Source organism: Diachasmimorpha longicaudata, chromosome 3, assembly GCF_034640455.1.
Source record: "Diachasmimorpha longicaudata isolate KC_UGA_2023 chromosome 3, iyDiaLong2, whole genome shotgun sequence".
Lineage (NCBI taxonomy): Eukaryota > Metazoa > Arthropoda > Insecta > Hymenoptera > Braconidae > Diachasmimorpha > Diachasmimorpha longicaudata.
Window position 1 is genome coordinate 11778231 of NC_087227.1, and position 17209 is coordinate 11795439.

General features: G+C 40.3%; 1 protein-coding gene across 5 annotated transcripts in view; it reads right to left on the reverse strand.

Annotated features, from left to right (window-relative positions):
* LOC135160184 (zinc finger CCCH domain-containing protein 18) overlaps window positions 1-17209 on the reverse strand; it is a 52003-nt gene that overhangs the window by 11363 nt on the left and 23431 nt on the right. For 4 of the 5 annotated variants that reach the window (XM_064116457.1, XM_064116454.1, XM_064116455.1 and 1 more), the window contains 7 exons: window positions 9026-9267; window positions 7987-8167; window positions 7232-7364; window positions 4478-6628; window positions 4015-4342; window positions 3585-3867; window positions 2834-3150 (listed from right to left, as the gene is read on the reverse strand). In XM_064116457.1, coding sequence (XP_063972527.1) covers window positions 2834-3150; window positions 3585-3867; window positions 4015-4342; window positions 4478-6628; window positions 7232-7364; window positions 7987-8167; window positions 9026-9267 — 3635 coding nt within the window. The remainder of the gene's footprint in view (window positions 1-2833; window positions 3151-3584; window positions 3868-4014; window positions 4343-4477; window positions 6629-7231; window positions 7365-7986; window positions 8168-9025; window positions 9268-17209) is intronic. The other variant, XM_064116458.1, reaches the window with a different exon arrangement.

Sequence of the window (17209 nt, forward strand, 5' to 3'; positions counted from 1 at the left end):
CAAAAATAAAGGAGTAAGGCAAAAGGGGATTTTTCTGCACTAGTGGTAAACAGGCTGAGTGCGACTGGGAGAGAAGATAATCGTGAATGCAGACGAGTTTGCAGACGAGTTGGGAGTAACGATTCCTGCCTCTGGCTTTTCTATCTTTTCATTTTTTTTTTGCTACGTCCCCGTTCCCTCACTTCTGTTTTCTGGTCTTTGTTCCCTGGAAAACTCGCACTTGGGTGAAGAGAAGGGGTTTGTCTGGCATAATCAGTGACCTGGGTTTATATATTTTTGAGACAGATGGTGGCCTCCGTTGGTCCATCATATTTTTAGAAGGACAAACATTCCGGTGGTCTCCATTTCGTCTTTATTTTTACTCTTAATCCCCTCTCGGCTTTTTTGCTCTCATTTTTTATTCAAATTGGTTTTTTATTTTTTTATACATTTCTTGAAACTTTGATGATTTTGAACCAGAATTCTCAGGGATAAAATTTTTTTGAACAGTTAGCTGTTAATCTCGCTTTCCTCATGATTTCAGTGTCTGTAAAGTTTTTTTTAGCTACAGTAGAGGTTCGGCTAGTAATGTGATCATTTTACTGGATTTTTTCCGGACGAAGAGGATTTTTCCGAGGAGTTTTAATGCCGGGAAGGCAGCAAGTAATCGAGTTTTCGACAAAATCGAGTTTCTGAAGGGAACAATTGGATTTCCCTGGGTTTCATGGGGATTCGGAGGGATGGTTGGGGGGGATGGGCGTTGTGTAGACATGAAAATTTCCGGTGAAAAAATCGGCACAGAGATCCTTTCAGAGTTGAAATCCTTAAAGGTATTGGAATAACAAGATGTTACTCGAAAATAGAGGCTTTCGATTGAATCGTATGTCTCCCTGGCAGTTATTTCTGGAAATCTCCATCGGTAATTTTCCAATGAAAGACGATGAAAAATCAGGGCAGAGGAAAAACGAAGGGCTTTCTATTTCAATTGAGATGTTCGTGAAAATTTTTCATCTATACTTTATTGTTTCCCAAGATGTTGGACAACCTGAACACATTGCATATAGCCCACGCCAACTGATAAGACCTACAGTCCATAAATAAAGTAACGATAACAATTGGTTAAATGACTTGCACTGGGTGCATTGTTTCCACCGCAAACTTCCTCGATGGCTCGATGCCACGACCTGGTGATAAGGTTTTGTGCCCCACTGGTGAGTTTCGATTGCTTAGGAAAACGAGGACACGATCCGTTTGCGAGTAATGCTTCACTTGCAAGGAGACACCAATGTCTGGGCCGGAAATAGTCATTTTTTTGCTTCTGTTTTTTGTTTCTTCCGGTTTTGTGCAAAGACATTGTGTAGGGGCGAGCACAGCTCATCAGAGAAATCATCACGCCAAGAATAATGTCATTTTGTGGAGTTCGGAGACCCCTTGGTCGTTTTTCAATTAATTATTGAAATTTAAGCGGTTTTAATGTTGTTGGCTATTTCAGATCTTGAGATTATTGCAATGAAAACATGAGTCATCGATTTGTTTTAAATTAGGAGTTCAATTGATTTAATATTTTTTAATGGGTTGGAAAATGTTGAGAATTTATTTTATATGTAAAATCATTATGAGCTTAATGATCATGATTAGAAGTTCGTGAACGATTTTGTTTGAAGGTTAAATAAATGTTTCATGATTCACTGGAGCCTTTTTGTAAATAAACTAAAGGTAACGGAAACATCCGAAGAATTATCTACTAATCGTGGTTAATGTGAGGATGGTTAGGTCTTTTGATCGTCGAAATAATCTAAAATAATTGAACAATCATTGACAGTTCATAGATGACCTGTGCTAATGATATTGGGAACAGCACAGTGAATGCGTAATTACAAGAATTTCTTTTCCACGATTCTAGAAGTCCGAGAGATAAAATGAAATGGGATTGAAAAAAAAATTTCTATGGAATCAATTGATGTTGGGCGCTCGATAGAGGCCTTGGAGGAACCTGGAATGACCAGATAGGAAAGAGAGACGAGATCGGAGACATTGAGACAAGTTTGTAGGCCTTGTCCTCTTGGTTGAAAGCCCCAAGGTCACCATTTGTAGTGATGTGGGTAGAATTTATAGTACGTGGTGAGGATTTTGAGGGATAATGTGTTAGTCTGCCAGCAGATGGAGACAGCTTACGGACTCGATAGGCACGTAGGTGTTCTCAAGATCATTTTCAAGGGAATCATCAAAACTATGGGACGACAGACAGTTGATCCAAATTTTTAGGAATTCGATTAATTTTTTGAATTATCAAATCATCGACGTCATTTTTTACAATTATCTTAAATAGCGAAGAGCTAGAACTGTAGAGATGGTGCCATTCCGAAAGGAGAGACATTAGTGAATTGTTTTTAGGATAAACCTTAGCTTGGGGGATGAATCGGGGGTCTCAAACTCTACTGAACTTGCTGTGAAGCCATGTACCAGGCAAAAGGCAGATATGAAGCTTTTCTAATCACTTGGAGAATGCATTTATGTTTCTAAACATTAATTTCGATAGTTGAAGGAAAGTAAAATGCTACACAATACTAAATACCTGTCATAGAAAGTTTTAATTAAATTTGGAATTACTTCGAGGATTATCTTTTAATCCTCCCCTCCTTAATAATTTAAGAAAAAGGAGAATACATGTATTTAATAATGAAATTGCCCTCTCTTCCTTCAAGTATCATCAAGAAACTACCAGGGATGATGAGAATTAAATAAAGAATTAAATAATCAAACATTCATGTTAATTATGATGTCATTACCCTCGTTGTCAACAACAAAAGTACGTTTGATGGGATGGTGATTGATCATTAAACCCCTTACTTACCTTTTTTGATGAGTAAGCTAGTGACCCGCCGTAGTGCCTCACGTGTACCGGAAGCTGCTGTGCTGTGCTTACTTTGACCGAAGTATTTGTTGGGCGTGATGTTAGTTGGTAGTGTCAGTGGTTTCCTCTGTTCTCCAGTTGTTGGTAGACGAGACTCGTAGGCACTGTTAAGACGCTCTAAGTGTTCTATTGACGCTGGACGTGGTTGATTACCAGCTCTACGAGTTGGATACCATCCACGATTTGGTCCACCAGCTAGGCGAAGTAGTTCGGTACCAATTATCGCTTGTTCCAGGCCTGGATTGTTCCGTCTGTACCTAAAGGAGAAGAAACCAAAACGTTTTGGACAATTGTCTTGCGCAGAATATATTTTTTCCATTCCAGTTCCGATGAAAAAATCATGATTGTTGAGAGTTTCGCCTATTTTTATTTTACTTTCATTTCTGTGAGAATTTCTTTGAAATCATTTTTGACATTAATCTTAAGTGTGCATGGAGTTAGAAGGATTTCTCAAATAAAACGAAATTTAATACGACTCCATCGAAATTTCCGATATCATCTCCTCCCCTAGATGTCCAGTAATCCCCAAAACCCCATGAAAAGGCATATCCTAAACGTCTGTCAGACGCTCCCTCCAGCATTGATCAAATTACCGTGTTTTCCAGCGGAAATTTCCTCACCAATTCAATTAGACAATTCCCCTTCTTCCCCCCTTTCAAGTCTGTAAACTCCAAAACAAACAGCCCCTTACCCTCCGGTGGTGGCAGTAGTGGGTGCATACCATCCGGGTTGTCTCCTGGGCTGGGTTGCAGCCGTTGAATTTGTTGAAGTTGTCGTTGACAAAGTATTCCCTGAAGTATGCTGTGGGGTCCTGGTGATGTCACTGCCCCGAGCGAAAACTGGAGTTTCAGGTAGTGAACATGATGTTTGCATTCCGGAGTTGCTTGGTGGTGCAATTGTGCCCATGAGTGGAGTCCCCATGGGATTATCACCAGAGGGTGAGGCCCTGGTCGATGTTCTTCGCCGAGATGGGCCTGAATGGAAAAGAGAAATAACTGAGCAATTCCACTTACATTGTACATTGTAGTTGAGGAGCGAATAGGATACATCAAGTTGAATAAAATTTCCAGAATTTTTTAGTGAATTTCCAGGGGTTTCCCCTACATTGCCCTATAGAATACCTGGAAGATCAGTGGGAAGTGTTCGTCTCTCCACAGGAACGTCTCGTCTGGAGTTCGATTGAACTGTAGGTGTCCTCCTACCCCTGGTATAGCCAGCATCCATAGATCTAGTTGTGTCCAAAGATGTTCTGTGATCCTTTAAGTCCAGTGCTGTTCGATGTGGGGGTACTCGTGGTCTGTACTCAATCGTTCGAGTTGGGCGCGTTCTGTGGGATCCGTAGTGGCTAGTGATCACCACTGGAGGGATTGCAATGTCCGAAGACTCCTCGTCAGCCTCTTCCACCGGAGAGGGCGGGAGTGGAGGGAATTCCAGGACTTCGACGCTAACCTGGAGTAATTAATGAATAATATATTAAATGAACATTATTGTGTCTCATTGTGTATCTTTCCCTTGCTATAGAAGTAGCTGTCAAAATGACTAAATTAAGAAACAAAGAAATTAATTAAACTTGCAATTACTAACCTGGAAATCCGGATTTTTTGAGTCTTCCAAAATGGCATCAATGACATTTTCGATCTGCCTCTGATCATTCTTTCCTAGCGCCTCTACCTCCTTGAGTCTCCTGCCCGATCCATAAACGATTTCCTCGAGCCTCTCCCTCCTCCCATCAAATTCATCCTCCCCAGTCTCTCCCGCATCCTCCTCCTCCTCTTCATCCCTCCTCCCACTTCTCCTCTTGGCGTCAACAAAATTCTCGCTATTCTTCACACTCTCAATCTCTTTGATCGCATCACTGACCTTCTCCAGCTGTCGCCGATTCTCATTCAATGCCTTTTTGACGATTTGATCTTCGATCAGAACATTCACCGGAATTTTCGAGGGTTCAAAACGATTATCCTTCTTGGAAATGGATGAAGCTCTTTTATTAATTTTTCGGATGTCATCGGGCTCGTGTCTGCTACTCTGAATGTCCAAGCTTTTGGACATTGGTAGAGACCCCCTGGTGGCGACACCATTACACCTGGACTTGAGATCGGGTGCTGGAGGTGGTGGTGAAGAGGCTGACGACGATGATGACAGATAATCCTCCAAATTATTAAGATTATGTTGGTGTCGTCTGGAGTGACAAGAGAGATCGTCCTCTGGTGACTTGTCATCGTCAAAGGCGGGAAGAGAGAGGACCCTGACGAGATCTGGTGGCACTGGGGGTACAAAGTCAGGCGGTGGCTCGTTCAGGCCCTCCAATCGGCCCTCCCTCAGCAAACTCTTGATGTCATCAAAAGTGTTAGAGTAACGCTTGAGGATGCTGCCATCTGGAGGATCCTTTCGGCTCTTGGTACCACCTGGGGAGATGTTGAGGGGCTTGCGCTCGCGCTTTCTGGTGCGTCCTCTAATGACGTAGGTTCCATTCTTGGTGGGATAATCACGCTTTGAGAGGGGGTGATCAAGCTCGTTGGTGGAAGAGTCCGCGGAGTAAGGAGAAATCAGGTCGTCATCGGTTGTAGAACGACGGTGTGGCTCTTGCCAGTCGAAATCTAAGTCTCGAAGTTTTGAGACTGAACCGACACTCGAGACATCACTGCTCCTCCTCCGCCGTCTGCCAACGACTTTCGTACTCCCCGGTGCATACAACGGATCTTCATCCAAAGAGACCTCCCATGCGATTGAGTGCCTCTTGCAGACACTCGGCTGTGGTGGCATTGGTGGTGGAGGTGGTGGGGGCGGTGGTACTGTTCTCAGCATCTCCTCCAGCGAGTCGTCACTGAATCTCTCCTCCTCCTCGCTCTGTGTTCTGAAGTCCGTTGAATTTCTCGTCGAAAAGTCGGAATTCTTGGAGTAAACATCGGAGAACCTCTCCGAGCATGAGTCAGCTCTTCCTAGAGAGAAAGCCGAAGTTGCAAAATCCAGATGCCTGATTGAAAAAGGATCAGAGGTCGGTGCAGAGACTCGATCATTGGAGCTGGCCGAGGCAACGGCAAGCGAAAAATCCGAGTGAAACCTCTCGTTAGAGGTGGAATTAGCGCGAGAAAAATCGGAAGAGTCGCAGTTTGCGCGCATAGAAAAACGCTCCACCGATACTGATGATGATCTAGGCATTGAGTAACGCTCGGACTCGGACTCCGATGCACCACGACCCAATCCCTTTCGTTTTCTCCGGCGTCTTCTTGAGAATCTGCCATCACAACTCGAGTCCGAGTGATTCTGCTCGACTCGAGAATCATCGTCACCCTCATCAGCTCTTTCCTCGTCATCTTCATCAACTTCTTCTTCGTTCTCATCCTCCTCGTCATCGTAATCGTCTTCTTTGGGATTGTGGGAGGGATTCGGGAGAGGAACGTCGGTGGTGTGGTACGAAGAATGCTCTTTGGAGGGAGATCGAGGGTTTTGATGATCTTTGAGATCGTTCTGGTGATCACCGACGTCGTTTTGGTGATCGTTCTGATGGTTCAGGGGATTTGGAGGATCAGAATGGTTGGAAGATCGTCTTCTCCGATGTCGTTCATGGGAGAAGGCAGAAGGAGGGACGTAAGTGGGAGTCGAAGCGAAGATCCAGTCATACGTGATGGGAACGTCGTGGGGAAGACTGGAGAATTTTGAAGCAGAGGTGCGACGAGTGTCGGAGGACGAGGCACGTTCCCATAAGCTGTGCAACTTTCGACGACGTGTTTTTGGCTGTAGAAAGTAATTTTTCTCGTCAAAATGGAAAGATATCATTTTTTGGTTTAATGGAAGGAATGTTGGAAATGATGATCCGGGTAAAGAGGTTATTTCAATTTCATTGAATGGTTTTGTTCTGAAAAAAAATGATGAAACACTTCCATGCACTAAGTTCTATTAAAACCGCTTAATTATCTTGAAATTATGCTGGCTAGGCAATGAAACCTAAATATTTGAAAAATTTTTGATATTAAAAAATTTACTGCCTCCATTTAAGACCAAATAACAATAAATTCAACTTCTTTTACTGCGAAAAATAAAGAATATTTTCCTTCTCTTGATTGAAGTTTATAATAAGGATTTAAAAATTCTTATGAAAAAACTTTTATTTCCGTCTTTCACCGGTAAACTTTTCATTCGACATTAATAAAAGAGTTCTCCCTGAAAGGGTAAAGAAGAGAATTAAGAAGAAAGGAAAAATTGAAGGAATGGGGAGGAAAAATTTGCCGTAAGAGTTGCTTTTATCTCCAATTATACAAGAATAGTAGGAAGAGAGTGAGGAAATGAGCATTGTTCGCCCAGTATTAATAAATTCTGGCTTGATTTTGGCATACTTACGAGAGTTGTTTGAATCGTCACGGTGTACCCACGATGATGACGACTACGATTTGACTCTTCCGCCTGTTTGTCACATCTGCGTGAATTTTTAGTACCGGTGCTGCGACGTTTCGAGGTATTGCCCGGTGAGACACTGAAAATCATCCAATGAGAGAGTAATGTTTTGGGTAGTCAAGTGAAATTATTGTGAGGGATGTAGATCGTAAAACCAGGGGTTTGTGGCGGAATAATGTACTTTTCCCAGAGAAGTTTTTCTTGGTTCGAGACAACTTGTCCGTTGGAAACGAATTCCATTTGCTGAGACATGCTCGGAATAATTTGGCGAAATATGATATTAAAAAACACATTTATAATAATCGTTGGTAGAAGCTTCATCTTCAAAAAATGCAATATCTTTGAAAATTATTCTGGTACAACCGCTTTTTGAAGGAGAATAGAAAATTAAAAACATTAACTCATTAGTAAACGATGAGAGAAATCTATTCGAAAAGATGTATACGATTGTAAAATTGTTTAATTACGCATGAGAATGCAACAACTACTTCTGAATGTGTATGAATGTAGCAGAATGTCTACAATTTGTCACTCAAAGTTACACAACTCGTATCTCACAAGAAAAACAATAACAGTCCAACATCCGAGGAGCCGTAGGCTCTCAGGAGTTTGTGTCAGCACAAGACGTGTGTGTGTTTGCCCTCGTTATGTAATATCTCCGATGGGGTAAATGCTCGACAAATTGTGGATAATATACTTACATGGGTAGGAGTGTGGAGATAATGCGTTCAGCCTCTTCCGGCGGCGGTGGAAACTCATTATTCGTCGTGTTTGATGACTCCTGGGGCTCGGGGCAATCCGGCACGGGACGAAGTACTACCAATGCCATTTTTGCTTTTCTACCGTTCATACTCATGTAGCCGTCGTCTTCGGACTGATGCCCTGCATCATAATCATCAATATATAACACTGAACATTTGATATTGGTGGATTGTGGAAATTTCCGGTTCAAAATTTTGGAACAATCCATAAACAATTTAGACAAGACGGAAATCCCATATTGATTTTATTCGCCTCAGGTTGATGAAGAAGTAATAATATAAAGTTACTTGAAAAGAATATCTCCATATTATTGATAATGTCCGCTGTCTTTTCCCTCTACATTAGATCCCATGTAAAAATGATGCATTACTTCATAAATCGTATTGCAGACAATTTCCAAGTGAATTTTTAAAAGTGCATTTTCGGGTGGTTACCCTGGCCGCAGGTGATGTCACGGCAATCCTCAAGATATATGGTTTCACAGACAAAAGTAATATCTCAATTTCATAACTCTTTGTTGACATTTTTTAGACACTGAAAAGCGTGTGAATAAAATAAATATTCGTCTGATATTGAGACTAGTCGAAGCTCAAGGATCTTAAATCATTTTATTCCAACTGAAATTTTATTCAAGAATTTTTTTATGTGGGAGACATAAGGGTTAAGCTATGTCAAATAAAGATCGTTCAAAATTTCTCCAAAGCTAGTGTTTTGAACCGGAAACTACCCACCTACCCAACCCTCAGCGAAATCTCGAGAATTCACATATCTCCAGTGCTTTGTTCTCCCCAGCCTCAAAAATAACTCCAAAAGAATCTTTCTACCTCACCCAGTGAAAGAGGAAAAGCAATAGTATTATTTATTTTTCCAAGTTTCACGTATACATTCGCTCAGAATAGAAACGCACCAAATGTAAACCCAAGAGAAGAGGCCAAGAAATAAAAACCAAATAAGTAAAGAAAAAAAATGTATGCAAACCTAGAGAAGGGCTCTCGTCGTCTGGTGTGAGGCCGATGCTTGGCTCAGTACTGCTGCCACGACGTGCCTCCCCATCGGCGTCGGCGTCGCCCTCATCAACGGCTTCACCGACGCCCGAGGCGCTGCTACCTTCCTCACCCCCAGTCTCAATCTCACTGACTCCACTATTCTCTGTACCGTGCTCGTCGTACTCGGAGAGCACCTTGTCCAGCAGTTCGATCGATCGTTGAACATCGTCACCTCTGGAACATAATTTATAAAACAAAACCCAAACAATTTTCTATAGTTTTAACCGATTTTTGTAACGACAATGATTACACAATATGATATGAAATATTAAAAGCCACTGCTGACAATCCATTGAATAGTGGTTAACTCTTTCATTCATGATTTACAAACAAGTCCCACAATCTGGCAAAGTCTCTATCTGCGGGTCGGGTGGTTATATGGGTCAAATATCATTTACATAAATTTAATGATGATTGTGGTTTGTCGATACGAAATCCTTAAATCAATTTTTCAAAATTGAATTGAGTCAGGAAAATAATTTTTCTCGAAATAGCCGTCCTTGGAGATGATTTGATAAATTTACACCCTGTGAAGCCATTTTGTCATTCAATAATTGAAGGGAATTACTAATTGGGGTATGTCTCCGGAATCTGATTACACTGGATAAGGAAATGAAGATAATCTTGATGGGGGGAGTGAATGGGATGGCGCATAAAGGGAATGTGGGTGAGAGTGTGATTGCAATTGATGACAAAACATAGAATCGAACTATAGTCATTTAAATCTCATCATCTAATTGCTAAAAATTCGTGAGGATTGATTTTATCAATCCAGTATGTAAGGAAGGGCTGATGAGGCATAAAGCTATTTGTTCTCATTTCTCATAAATGTCACATTGCCAGGTCAATGGGGTAAAGATGCAGAAAAAAAATCCGGTCCATTGCTTCATCAGTTGTCTAATGTCATTAGAGGCTATCATCTCGTGATGATGCTCACCAACAGTGGGCCCTCAATTAAAATCAAATCAAATGAGACCACAATCAGCCACATAAACCGAAGAAGAATCATTCGCCACACCTTTTACCCCGTTATCACCCTCAATTCCCATTAACAAGGCACAATCAATCATACCATACGATACCGATCATCAACAGCAATTACCACTTGGTAAATACGCACGTGGGCGATCATCACCGCAATATCTAAAGTGTATTAAAGCATGACGAAGGTCATAAATGATGTATTTTACGACCTTTTGCTTATTACAGGGTCACGTAAGACGAGAAGACATCTACTTTCCGCTTTTAAACCTCATCCACTCTATTTTTCTAACTCAATATTGGTTTTTTTTCACCCTCCCGCCCATCCAATCAGGACTCGTTGGTATATAGGTGAGGAAGACGAAGGTGGAATAAAAAAATGAAAGAGGAAAATGGGATAATCCACGTCGTGCACGATATTTGCGAGAAGGCTCGAGGGGAAAAAAATGGGAAAAATATATAGAGGAAATAGGGAAAAGGATAATGGAGGATGAGAGGGCAACCTGATGGGCTAATCGAATTGAACGCGCGCATTTCGGCCTCTGGGGATGTGGCTCGTCCGATCACAACTTTCTGGGTCACTTCATTAACGTTGTAGCTATGCCTGGTCTAATGATCTCGGTGGAGGGGAGGGCTTCTCCTGGTTAGTTGGGTCAATCGGGTCGGCAAACTTCGTTAATGTGGTGTTGAAATAATTTTTTTTCCAGAAATGATGCAGATTACAAGATGTCAGGTGTTCAGAAGAATTTGAGGATGGGACAAATTGTGGGATCAGAAACTTCTTTACAATTGTCTTGGCTAAAAAATATGCAAATCATCCCCCGAAAATCGGTCAGAACTAATCTCATTGAATAGTCAAGCATCTCTCCCCGGAAAATTCATTTTGACCTACTCCTGGGGCATTTGAAAATCAAATTATGCTCTTTTATGGACACTGTCAACTATCGATTGAATAAATCAACGGCCCTATCATCTCTCCGTCCCCCCTTCAAATCATCAAGGCCTCAAAGAGATCAAAGCTTTTCCGGAAAAATTTCTCTGTGAAAAACATCCACAACGAATTCTTTTTCCCTTGCAATCATCCACAAATAGATCGAGAGCTGTATTCTCCAGTCACAAATATCAATCCCACCTCCTCTATCATTTTACTATCTTAATGATAATATTCACAACGACTGATGAGGGTCCTTGATATGTGGAGAACGAACCAATCATCCTTCAACCACTCACTCCCATGGAATTGGATGGGTGTGACGTTCATTACCACCTCTATATCTTGTGTTCGTTAACGATGCCCGGAGCAATCGGTACCCAACCGGTGCCTCCTGATAGCTTCCTCATCCGCTTTTGGATTTCATCGTTTTGTATACCATATATCAACTATATAGGTACTATACCTTTCGGTATACATATACCACTTCAGGTGTATTGAGAATCCTCGTGTCACTGAATTTTCCAACGGGTGACGCGCGCGCAGCATTCAATCTACATGCTGCTGATGATATTCCATCGATCTTGCACTCAAGTATGATAATCCCTTGGTCAAATTTATTTTATCGTTCATTTTTCATGCACGAATCAAATTCAGGGGGGAAAGTGACGAGTGAAATATGTCGGATAAAATTGAGGCTTCTGGACGTTTGCGATCCCTTAGCACGAGAGGGAGAGAATATTGAATGTATAGAGATATTATTTCCCTCCTAAAATTTTCCAAATTTACTACTGACTATAGAGAAAAAGGAAAAAAAACCCAGTTCATCACGATTTTTCATCAATGAGGTGGAAGAATTCCTGTAGAAATGAATGAGGATGGCGAAATTATTGATAAAATGTAATTTTAAATGGTGGGGATATAGCAAAGGGATGATTTCAATAGGAGAACTGAGCTACACAGATTTTAATCTCTATTTGATGGTATTCGTGATCGATCTCACTGAAGAATAATAATCGTCGGTCAAACGAATTTCCTATCTCCCATCCTCTTTGTCCCTTTTTTTTACCCTCATCTGAGGCAATGAACGTTCACTGAATTTTTCTCCCCTCTTTATCATTTTTCCCTTTTTCCTATCCCCTTAAGTCTTCTTCCATCTACTGGAGATATCCTTTTGATTGAAAAAATATCCTGTTCGTTGGAGATGGCTCTTATATATTCAATTCTCAAGTTCTGCAAAGGTCTGAGATATGTATTTCCCATCGTTGAAGATAAGGTGGATGGAGGTATAAGATAAATAGTTTCTTTTTAACTTTTTCAGCTCTTTGTTTTTGAGGGAGCTGGCGATGATGGAGATGGAGAGAGGATTAAAACGTTGAGTAAATGAATGAGAGTCTAGGAGATGAACTGTTTGATGAAGATTGCAGAGCGTGAAATCGATTCAAGGGTTTGAAATGTTTCAATGGTGGAGATCCAATTCTAGCTCAAGAAGTGGCTAAACTATTTCTCTTCTGTGTCCAAAAAAATATATAACTTGTACGGATCTTGTACATTGGTAAGACTGCTATGATTTAGAAATAATTTAAGGGTGATGTTTATTTCACCTTCAACTATTGTCCTGCCTCGAAGATTATTTAGAACGTTTCAAATTATTCACAAATTTCTAGGATATCGCAATTCGATTCAGTGACTATACGTGGCCAATTATAGTAATTTGCCAATAAGCGGGCTACTATGTAATTATTACCCTTTTCTGGCTCAAAACCCTGGATCAAGAAATTTCCAATGGGCATGACTAATTAAAGCTATTTACGTTCAGTCATCTTGAAGACATCGGAAAATGCTTTACTTTAGCATCTACGTCCAATCGATATTCAGACGTCCTTCACAGCCATGACATAATTAGGCTGACGTTGGAAAACCATTGAGATGTTTTTTTTTCCTCGTTTAAATTCAGGATGGATAGAAACGGGGAATTGTTTCTTTTGGTATCGATTACGTGTCACTGTCGGAGACAGGAAAGGTTGAGATACTAGTGGAGCGGAGCTTTCAGATGATCCCGGAGGAATCAACCGTATTCAACGTACTCTGCTTTATTTTGGAAAGAATCAATCCTTCACATTTAGTTGAAGTTCGAATCATTGTGATAGTGAGGCGTTTTTCAATCATATCACCCTAGATAATTACAATGAAAGGAGTTGAACTCAATGTAGGTTGTAATTTTTTGTTAGGACATGAAAAAAATGATCAATTGAACGGCCAAATTTAATGTAATTGCTATTTAGGTACCATTACGAGTTACATGATAACAGTTGCCAGTACACGGTCAAATTCCCAACGGGCGGAGTATAATTAGCATACCACCCAGCCATGATTGTCCATTATTTGCGATACCCCTCGCATCAAGAAAAAATGATCAGTTTTAAAGTTGAACATAGTCGATAAAGTTGTTAGAAATTATCGGATCAGAGAGGTCTGGTACACTAGCCATCTAGTTGGAAATTCTTTTGATATCGATTACATGTCATCGTTGGATAAAAGGTAGTAGCTGTAATACTAGTGGGAAAGAGCTTTCCGACAATCCCAAAGGCTTTGAAACGTATCCCATTTTCTACCAATTTTTTTATCCAATTTGTCTTGGATTACTCGTATTTTACGTCACTCGTGCATGAGTTCATTGTCATCATTAGAATTTCCAATCAATTTGAGGATTATGTCTTGCTGTTGTCAAAATTTGATGAAAATCTTTTAACAAGGCATCTTTCGCTTATGATAACGAAAGGGGGTAATGTTGATTAACATAAACAAAAAGTTTCTATAACTAGAGAAAAACATTGCTGAATGTTTCTAACTACTTTGTCTACTCCAGTATAATTCTCTAAACATCTCAGAATTTCTATTTACCAATGTACAAGTATCAGAACTTGCATACAAACTCACTCCAAGAAATAAATTTCACCTCTCAATGGATTTTGGGGAAAATCTCTTGTTAAATTCCCCTGAGACACTTGATTTCCAATGACATCACTCTAACTGTGTCAGGAGTCCTTGGTACGTCATTTCACGGAATGGGCTCCAGATTCAGACACAGAACCCTTTGGTACCCCAAGAGACAATCTCCCCTACCATCCAAATCCAGCATCAAATCGATCAATTTTGCCGGATCAAGATGCATTCAGACACCTTGGGACGTGTCTTACTGGTGTCTCAGTTGTCTCAGCTATAGAAGTGCTTCGGGCTAACTCAGATGGTCCCTTGGCTCACCCTTCCCCTCTACTCTTCATCCAACGTTACGACGCGCGTCGTTACGACCGTATCGATCCCTGGCAGTGCGTCTGGCTACAACCACTCCATCCCCTCGAACCTCTAGACTAGACTACCCTCTCATTTCAACCTTCCAACGCTGGCTTTTTTTCATTGCTTTTTTCGCAGAGTCTCCTCTACTTTACTCTTTGGGGTTCATTCTTGGTTTACCTCATTGATGCGGCGCGAGAGGGAACGGCGAGGGGTTGGTGGACATCAGTGTCGGTCACTCGGGCATTTTACATGGTTTAATGCCTTCGTAATTGATGTTGGAGTGTTTTAGGTTTTTGGAGGAGAGGTAAAGAGGCTGAAAATTGCGGTTTTTTTTTGTGGAAGAGAAGAGAGAATTTCGGAAAAGGTAGGCAAATACAAATGGTTTGGTGAAATAGCTTTGGCGCTTTTGGATTTTTTTTTGAGTCTGCGGTTTTAGGTATTTTGTATCTTCGTAGCATTTATGTTGGGCAGAGGTACATCAAAAAGTTAAGCTTCTTCGTATATTTGTTGATGGGAATTTTAAGGTCTTTCAAATGAGACCACCCTCACCGTTATGGCTCTATTATTTTTAACGATAGGAGCAAGAGCATGTGAAGATTCAGGACAAGATTTCTGACGCACAATTATGTGAAAAAAAGTTCCAAGATATGTATCTGTCTCATAGACAATGCGGTCCTTTTTGAAATGACATCACATTGATTGTTACATCTCTATTACTACTTCTCCAGAAGGAACATAAGGTATTTGTGCTCATTTAACATAGAGGAAGTATTTCCATTACCAAGAGATGTATTACGGAATGTATATTGATTTTAGCCTCTTAGAGTGAGCGCACGCTTTTACTGTTGTAACTCTATTATTCCTTAAGGCATGAACAAGGACATCCAAAGATGAAGTAAAAGACGTACAAGTTTCAGGCACACATGATCATACATGAAAAGATATTTAATGAAAACGTTTTGACAAGACATTCATTGCTTGCAATAACGAAGGGAGGGGGTGGAGGGTCTCTCATTAAAGATTGAAGTTGTGGAAGGGATATGTATGGGGGGAAATTCACCCCTTTTCGAATAAGACCTAGCACATGGCTATATTCCTACATCTCCTCTAGGTATAAACAAAGGTACAAAAAATGATGAAAAAAACCCTGTCTCATATTATTAAACAGCAAAGAAAATTTATCTTCATTGAGAAGTAATGTTTGCGAGTTTATATTATGAAGGATATTCGTCCCGTGCAAATGAAAACACGCTCACCCGTGTATCTCTATTAATTTTCTAGATATGAACACTTCATACGTTTATTTCTCTGTCAGTTAAGTTGAACAAAATTTTCGTTTTGATGTGAATAACTGGGGAATTTCTGGTCTTCAAAGTGAAATGAAATTTGATGTTGGATCTTTACTTATAGCACAAATATGGCCAAGCATAGGAGAAAATGAATTGAAAAGCGGATTTCGCATATTCATTTTTTCTACATCAAAGCGAATTCCTCGATAAAGAATTAAATTTCCTCGGAATGTTTGTCGTGGAGAATATTCGCTCCTTTAAAATGAGATTTCTCTTATTGATCTATCTCTGGTATTTCTCTAGATATCACCAAGGACGCTAAACGACAAAATTGAAAAAGGCTTCATACGCTCATTTCTTTTACTTCAGAGAAAATCTCTTCTGAACATATGACATTTTTTGCAATGTGTATCATCGGAAATTCGCTCTTCGCGAAAAAAAGACGACCACACTCGTCCCTCTATCTCCCCTTTCTCTCTTGTTATCAATAAGGACTCACAAGAACAATGTAACAAACATCTCCAATATTCGGATGCCTTTCACGATTCAGGGAATTCACGACGAAAAAAATTGAGACTTTTTAGAATTTTTTGCATAGAAAATTCCCCAATGAAACTATTTTCATTCATATTTCCATTCTCCCTGAGATATTTCTCAAGATATGACGAAAAATTCAGACAATGTATTTCATCTACTTATTCCGTTTGTGAATATGCGAGGAATGGAGTGGAGAAGAAATCTGTCTTATTGAAGAAGGAATATCTGTGATGCAAGACACTATTAAAAATTCCATTCCTCTCCAGTGGCTTCTCAACGTGCATTAAATCTTCCATTATCACCTTCAGAAACATTTTTTAATATCGTCAAGACCGCGAGACTTAAATGGCCTCAATTAGCCCGGTTCATCAGCAAATTTTTGCGGCTACTGGAGCGAACAAATTAATAGACATTTCCACTGAATAGCTGGAGAATTTTAGTCGGAAGGTTCAATATGACGATTTCCTTTATTCCACAACGTCTGGGGATATTGGAGAAGAAAAAAGCAATTTTCAAGGACAAATCTATTCTTCCTTGAATTTGTCAAACGGATGGAGAAAAATGAAATCAATATCTTGGTTTCGAAGCGAACATTTTCCTGGGTTTCAAACAAGATAATGTTCCTTCTGGTGGGTGGATATTTTATCTTGAAATTCTTTGTGGAATTGACAAATGCCATAAGGATAATGTCCCAATAACCAAGTGGCCTTCATTAGTATGAATTGTCTCCTGCAGCGTCAGTGGAATCTCTCAAGAATGTCCACCCTTTCAACTTTTTTAGATGGCAAAGTTGAGACACAGTTTGTCTTGATGAGTTGGGAAGTTCCTTCTGTTTTTCTTCCTCCTATTATTTTTTCCTTTTTCGGAATTTATGGAGTGGATTTAGGACAAACTCTGGGGACATGAATTGGAGATGCGGATATTGGATGGAGTTTTTCCATTGTTTTCGTCAGCATCACTGGAGAAATATTAAAATCGAGAATGACGAATTCGATGCCTTAGGTGGAATGAAATAACACGTGACAACAGCGATTCGCAAATTACGACTAGCAATCCATCGGCATGCGAGTACAGGCACACG